Consider the following 7,500-nt stretch of genomic DNA (forward strand, 5'->3'; position numbering starts at 1 on the left):
GTTTAACACGCGCTCCAGTCCAGAGCCACTGACGAGACGAGGCAGCAGTTAAAGCTCCTGCCTTCACTGTGAGAGAGGACTTCAGTTGTGTGGAACAATAACTTCACTTTACACTTCAAAACAATGTCGTAACTAAAGTTTGCTTAATAATAGCTTCCCAAACCATGCGCAGTAACGGCTGCGCTTCCCAAACCGTGCGCAGTAACGGCTGCGCTTCCCAAACCGTGCGCAGTAACGGCCGTGCTGAGTGATCATTTCATTTAGTTTCTAAACTGTGTATGATTACTCCTACACTTCCATATTGTGTGTGGTAATAACTATGCTTTGTCTTTTCAGGTGATCCAGCCCAGTATGACCCCACATTCAATGGACCGATTCATAATAGGTTTGTATTGGTGCATTCACGTGAAGTTTGAAAACTCTTCGCCATAGGAGGGTTTCCTTTATTTTTATTACTGTAGATCAATAGTTTATACATCAAGACTATTAAACTAATGAATTTGGAGTTACTCCAATCTCCAGTCAGAAATATAGCTAAACCTTCTCTGAGATGGGGCTGTTTAATCAGCACCAACCTCACAGCACAGCTGATGGAACACAGATTGAAACTAAGATGTTTTGAGTTTTGTGATGTCGCAAAACCCAACTCATTTACATATAGTCACGTATTTAGCCTACAGCAGTTTAGACCCGGTTTGTTTGTCTCCTCATTTGTGAAGCCTTTTGAATGACCACAGTGTATGAAAGGTGCTATGTCAATAGACTTGCTTTGCCTTAAAGGCACAGTAACAAAAGCAGCCCGTTTAATTGAGAGGCTGGAAAATGGTCATATGAAAATGAGCGATGACGTTTGATACATAAAACTACACAGATGTTATAAGTGAACCTCAAGGGAGAAGAAATCAAATTGAAGTTGTTCAGATGTAGCAAATAGAGATTATGTCCCAAATAGGCATTAAAGGGTTCTGTGTGGGAACTCTGGTGCTCTGATGCAGGGTGTGGCACTGCGTGGTCATCCTGTCTGTATTTATTGTATATGTGAGAGATGGTGCTGGTTCTAAGGCAGAGATCACAGCAATGTTTATGGAGATCTGCCTTTCCAATTATAATCAACACCACATGATCTACCACCTTAAAGATGGTTCTTCAAGGGTTCTTTACTAGACAGTGTTTCTATGTAGAACTATGAACACTGAAAGAACTTTTGCATGCTCATATGGTGAAATTGTTCTTCAGATTTCTGGAGAATGTGTTGTATTTGGTTCGATATAGCACCAAAAAGGGGTTCTGCTATTGTTACAAGCTTATTATCTAAACAATAGCAGAACCCCTTTTGGTGCTAAATAGATCCAGCACATTCTGCATTAATCTGAAGAACCATTCCACCATTCTAAGAACAAAGTTAAGCATGTGAATGTTTTTTCAGTGTTCATGGTTCTGTATTGAACCGCTGTCTTTACTAAAGAACCCTGCAGGAAGGTAGATCACCAGGAGGAGTGTTGGTGACCACCACTCTAAAGGATAAGGCTGGACAGTGGCCAGCATAAAAACGTATATAGATAATCTGCTCTTTATATTTGTCTGTATGTCTGTGAAATTATTGTTAAGCCTAACTAATGAAGACGTGTCGGTCTCTGTATGTGCTGAAATAAACCCCAATGAATCTGTCCGTTCTTCTCCAGGAGCTGCACTGATATCATCTGCTGTGTGCTCTTCATGCTGGTCATCACAGGGTACATGGTGGTAGGAATTCTGGGTAAGAACCTACCATGTCTCCTCAGACTGTTGATATTAGAATTAGGCCCCCATTTTTTCCCTTTGTTTTGGAGGGTCACCCTAAACCCTGGGAACTGAGCTACAGGGCAGTGGTTGAGATCTTCCCTCTGAAATCAGACCCTCAAATTAAAGAGCATTCCGTCTGCAGGGACAGCAGAGGAGGGGAAAGTTGGGCTTTAGTTACATTTATAGATCATACGCCTTCAAAGAGGGGGGGCAATTATTTATTATCACCCACCACTAATTCTTCAGTGATATGAAGCTGAAGTCAGATATTCGTCAGATCCCTGTTTGAAGTTTCCGTTCCACCTTAAATGGAGCCACAGGCACATTCTGACGCCTGAAGCGCCAGAACTGCTGGACTATTTAAGGTGGAATGGGAAAGTTAGGTTAGGTTCATTTGTCTGTGAAACTACCACCCATAGCGAATCGTGACTGCTAGAGCTGGACGTCTGTTCAGGCCATGCATGTCAAAGCCAAGAACTAACCCCTATTATAATGCCAATTTCTGCTGCCGTCATTATTAGATGCGAATAGTTTGTTACCGTCATACGCTGCGTTTTTCCTTCAGGAAAGCCTAAAATCTTGTTTATATAAACCCAAAGCTGTGTTCAGTGTTTTTGTGGGATTTTAGGTTCATGTTTCAAAAGAATGTGTGAAAATTGTCGTCCCTGGACGGACGTTTAGCATATTAGCACCGATTCAGTAGTTTTAGTAGGAATGTAGCTTTACGTTCCCACCCATAGGGCCATTTGCAATCTCACATTAGCATCTGGTACAGGTAACAGGAATTTGGTCACTTTATTTAACGGCTACCATCCCCCAAAATGGACAAAAGTACAGAAGAATTCCGTGCTGCCACCACTTTTGGCTATTTTTGTTTGTTTATAGGCGACCGTGAGTTATGCAGTGTCAGAAACCACATGATCAAGTCTGTTAAACGTTACCGAGCATGTCCGTACAGCCTGAGGCTTTGGGTAGCAGTTAGCATCATGCTAACTGGTGGGGTACAGGATTCTGTTGCTTGTCGGCTCCACAGATGTTTCCTTATGGGAACGTATGGATGTGTGTGTGTGTGTGTGTGTGTGTGTTTCTTTGGCCTCACCATATATAAAGCAGAGGCAGCTTCTACAAGAGGGGATCCCATATTCGGCCTTCGGGACTCTCACAGGGCTTTAACACTGTCTTATTTGTTTGAAATAAAGTTGTTCATGTTTAAATCCAGACAGTGTCTACAGAGCTTTCATCTCCCCACCTACACAACTGAGAATAAACAATACTAAAATATTGGATGCAATGATTTGTAGTCAACACTTCACATTATTTTACACAGTATTTTTTGTTTCTGCAATCTTTCTTCTGCTTCTGACTTTTGCCACTTATTAGCAGGGGGCGGGTCTTAGAAGGAGTTTACCTGCACTCTCCTTTGGCTATTAACTGATTTGGAGTGACAGGCAAAAAATATGTCAGCAAAATCCAGCAAAACAAACAAATTAAAGCAAAAACTGGCAAAACGAGAAACACATTTATCCCAGAATGAACGGCAATGGGTAGTAATGTTTCTGAAAAGTCAAGTTTGATTTAACTCTCATTTGTATTTGCCAAATATTTAAATATTTTGCATGTAGATTTAAAATTTTTTTGGCAAAAAATTAACTCCTTACATGTTAAACTGGGGACGTTTCAGGCCAAAGTGAGTAATTAGCTGTATTAATCATGTTTAGTCACATAGAAGATGCAGCTGCTATTTAAAACAAACAAACAAACAAACAAAAAAAGGTGAAACTGCTACTACTAAACTAATAACTGGGTGGGTGTTTCAGCATGGCTGTATGGAGACCCCCGCCATGTGCTGTACCCCCGAAACTCCACCGGCATGTACTGTGGAATTGCACCCAACCAGTAAGAACAGCACACTATATGTATATACATTATAAGACAAATTATTATTGTTGTTGTTGCTGCTGCTTATATTTTTTCTGACATTATGTACTGCTGTTTTCTCTCTCTCTCTCTCTCTCTCTCTCTCTCTCTCTCTCTCTCTCTCTCTCTCTCTCTCTCTCTCTCTCTCTCTCTCTCTCTCTCTCTCTCTCTCTCTCTCTCTCTCTCTCTCTCTCTCTCTCTCTCTCTCTCTCAGTGATAAGCCGAATGTTTTTTATTTTAATATTCTCCAATGTGCCACTGCTACCAACATCATGGCTGCAGCGCTGCAGGGTCTGCAGTGTCCCACCACTCAGGTAATTCACAATACCTACATTTAGAGTCGGTTATTCATTCAGTCTAATGAGAAACTGTAGAACAGACTCGGTTTATATCACAATACCTACATTTAGAGTCGGTTATTCATTCAGTCTAATGAGAAACTGTAGAATGGACTCGGTTTATATCACACATTTGTTTTTTTTTCTCCTCTTTCTGCTGTAGATCTGTGTGAAGTCGTGTCCGTCGGACTTCTGGTCGCTGAATCCTTTGGCATATCAACCAAAAGCAAATTTATCCCAGTATTTTAATCAGGATCTTTGTGTTCCCTGGCTCGACCTCAGCACAACCAAACTTGTAAGTATCTCAACATTTCTCTGTGTGCCGAAGTCAGTCATTTGTTTCTTTATTACTTATTTATTACTTTATTTATGCATTCACCGAATAATTACCTTTCTTTCTCAGTCGGCCTCAGAGATCATTTCAAAGGAGTTTTGTCCATACTTCTATACCCCTACTACCTCAGGTGCTCTGTTTATTTTTCTTTCTTTTAAATCTCCTCTTCATGAGCACTGCCTCTAGAATGGGAGGTTTAACTTTAGAGAATAACCAAGTCATTATTTTTAAAGAACATCTAATTGAGGTGAAGCACTAGAATTTTATTTTTTTTTCTTTCTCACTGTTTGTAGTTCTGGGAAGATGTTTGCCAAGTTTAGGAACGTCATCATACGATAATATTCCGCCTGGCTTTCAACTTCCTGGCCTGACTACAAATCAGACTGTGAACATGCTCAAGAACTCCACGAGGTAAAATTACAAAACCATGTCTATTTATCACCATCATCCACAAATATATAAGGAAAAAACAAATGCAAAGGGAGTAATCATTAAAATAGACTGGAAACTGCAAAGGTCCAAAAATTGAACCTTGTGGTACACCACAACAGATTATGGTACGATGTGAGGTGTATATTAGCGTACATAAATTTCTCCCTCAATATTGTCATGCAGTAACATTCCATCTCATTTCAAACTTCCCGGCCTGACTACAAATCAGACTGTGAACATGCTCAAGTACTCCGTGAGTTAAAACGACAAAACTTTCACACATACTCTCAGCCAATCAGTGTCCTCTGATAGTTCTGAAATCTTTCTCACACCCAAAAATATATTTATACCTCATTATCATTCTGGACACATCAGAAGTTACTTGTTTTAATTATAGCTTCTTGTTTTTTTTGTTGGTGGAAATGGCAAACTGTGTGGCTGTTGATTCCTGAGTGACATCATTTCTGTTAAAACTTTTGCAATAGGTATAAGAAGATTGAATTGACATGCCTATTTATCAGTAACATCCACAAATATATAGGGAAAAATTGTTGCAAAGGTAACAATCAGTTAATAGACTGGAAACTGCAAAGGTCCAAGAATTGAACTTTGTGGTACACCACAGCAGATTGTGGTTCAATGCAAGCCATATAACGGCCTATGCAAATTGCTCTCCAAGTAGCTGAACAATCATTTTAGTGTAATTTAATGAAGGGCATGCATTCTAATTTTAATAAAAGTATGGGGATAGTTAGTGAGGGAACTATTGTCACTCTGATTTTTGTGGGGTAAAGAACTTTGATATTTTCATGGCTTGTGGCATGGCACCATTTAAAGTCGTAGCTTTTACTAGACATTAGTCAGTCTCCTTACATCCAGCTGCTGCTTCTTAAGAGTTGAAATGGGATATCAGTATCAGGTTGATATAAGTAGATGCTGGATGTGGTATCAGAAGGGGAGCCTTCTTTTAGGTGCTCATCTTAAGTGAGGTGTTTCAATTCAAAATATCTGATTGTAAACCTTATTCATTTTTTAAAGAAGAATTATTGGATACGTATCAGCTGATGCTCAAGGTTTCAACATTGGTACTGGAAAAGAAAACATGATATTGTTCTCAGCTGTGAGAACAAAAGCACAAAATATTGCTGATAGATCAAAAATATATTATTATTAAAAGCATTATTGTTCTCACTGACAACTTTTGGGTTTTTTGGACTATTCAAGAAAGAGAGTTTTACTTATAAAATGTCAAATTCATGGGCAAATTGTGATATATATGTTTTTTTTTTTTTATTATTTATTTGTTTGTTTATTTACTTTTCGTCATTCTCAGTCACTTGGAAATCCATAGTTTGAAATGTTGTACCCTCTCAAAAATAAAGGTGCCAAAAAGGAATCTTCGAGCGATGTCATAGAACATCCTGATCTACAGTTGAAGTCAAAATACATTTACATACGTTTGGGTTGAAGTCACTAAACCTCATATCCTTGCTGTCCAAAACAAAAATAGTAGCTTTACAGGAGAAGGCAGAAACACTCTTACCTTTCAATGTAAAAAGATTCGAGCATTTCTATTGGACCCTTCATCACGAAATGTGGTTTTCTGACTGCCGCGATATTTGTCAACACCTCCACAGATTCCATGCCAACAAATTGTTTTAGCAAATTTTTTAGGAAATCTACCCAACACAAGCAATTTTTCCAACAAATGTTTACAAACATATTATTTCACTTATAATTCACTATATCAGAATTCCAGTAAGGTGTAAGTTAACGTGCAAGTTAAGTCTGCTTTTAAATAGCTTGGAAAATTCCAGAAAATGACATCATGGCTTTCAGATGCTTCTGATAGGCCAACTTACACCTTTCGAGTTAATTGGAGATTAACCTGTGGCAGTATTTTAAGGCCTGCCTTCATAGCCTACTTGCCTCTTTGCTTGACATCACAGGAAAAATCTAAAGAAATGAGCCAAGACATCAGAAAAAGAACTGTGGACGTCCACAGCCTGGTACATTCTTGGGAACAGCTTCCAAGTACCACGTTCATGAGTTCGAATGATGATCACCATGGGGCCACCCAGCCATCATACTGTTCAGGAAAGACATGTTCTGTCTCCTAGTGATGAAGGTACTTTGGTGTGAAAAACACAAATCAATCAAAGAACAACAGAAAACCTGTAAAGACCCTATAAAGATGTTGAAGCAAACCGGGACAAAAGTCTCGATATCAACAGTAAAAGCGTATCCTATAGCAACATGACCTGAAAGGCTGGTCAGCCAGGGAGAAGCCACTGCCAGAAAAAACAGGTTTCAGTTTTCAACTGGAGATGAGGACAAAGAATACCATCCCAACTGTGAAGCATGGCGGTGGCAGCATCATGCTGTGGGGGTACTTTGCTGCAGGAGGGATTGGTGCACATCACAAAATAGATGGAATTTAGATGGAAATTATGTGGAGATATTGAAGCATCATCTCAAGACATCAGCCCGGAAGTTAAGGCTCGGGCACCAATGGGTCTTCTTAAATGGACAGTGACACCAGCAATGGTTCCAAATGGCTTACGGGACAACAAAGGTAATTGGTGAGGGGTTCTTTAAGGAAGCAAAGAGTTCTTCTATGGCATCGCTCAAAGAGCCTCCTGTGGCACCTTGGCTGGTGTTTTTCTAACCTTAAATTTATTGTTCAACTTTTACATG

At 39.5% G+C, this 7,500-nt stretch overlaps 1 protein-coding gene across 2 annotated transcripts in view; it reads left to right on the top strand.

The window, feature by feature from the left end:
* slc44a4 (solute carrier family 44 member 4) overlaps positions 1–7,500 on the top strand; it is a 41,117-nt gene that overhangs the window by 15,854 nt on the left and 17,763 nt on the right. For both annotated transcript variants that reach the window (XM_037542996.1, XM_037542997.1), the window contains exons 2-8: positions 337–385; positions 1,683–1,756; positions 3,600–3,678; positions 3,914–4,013; positions 4,201–4,332; positions 4,441–4,501; positions 4,665–4,782. In XM_037542996.1, coding sequence (XP_037398893.1) covers positions 337–385; positions 1,683–1,756; positions 3,600–3,678; positions 3,914–4,013; positions 4,201–4,332; positions 4,441–4,501; positions 4,665–4,782 — 613 coding nt within the window. The remainder of the gene's footprint in view (positions 1–336; positions 386–1,682; positions 1,757–3,599; positions 3,679–3,913; positions 4,014–4,200; positions 4,333–4,440; positions 4,502–4,664; positions 4,783–7,500) is intronic.

The sequence above is a fragment of the Pygocentrus nattereri genome, chromosome 11, assembly GCF_015220715.1.
Source record: "Pygocentrus nattereri isolate fPygNat1 chromosome 11, fPygNat1.pri, whole genome shotgun sequence".
NCBI lineage: Eukaryota > Metazoa > Chordata > Actinopteri > Characiformes > Serrasalmidae > Pygocentrus > Pygocentrus nattereri.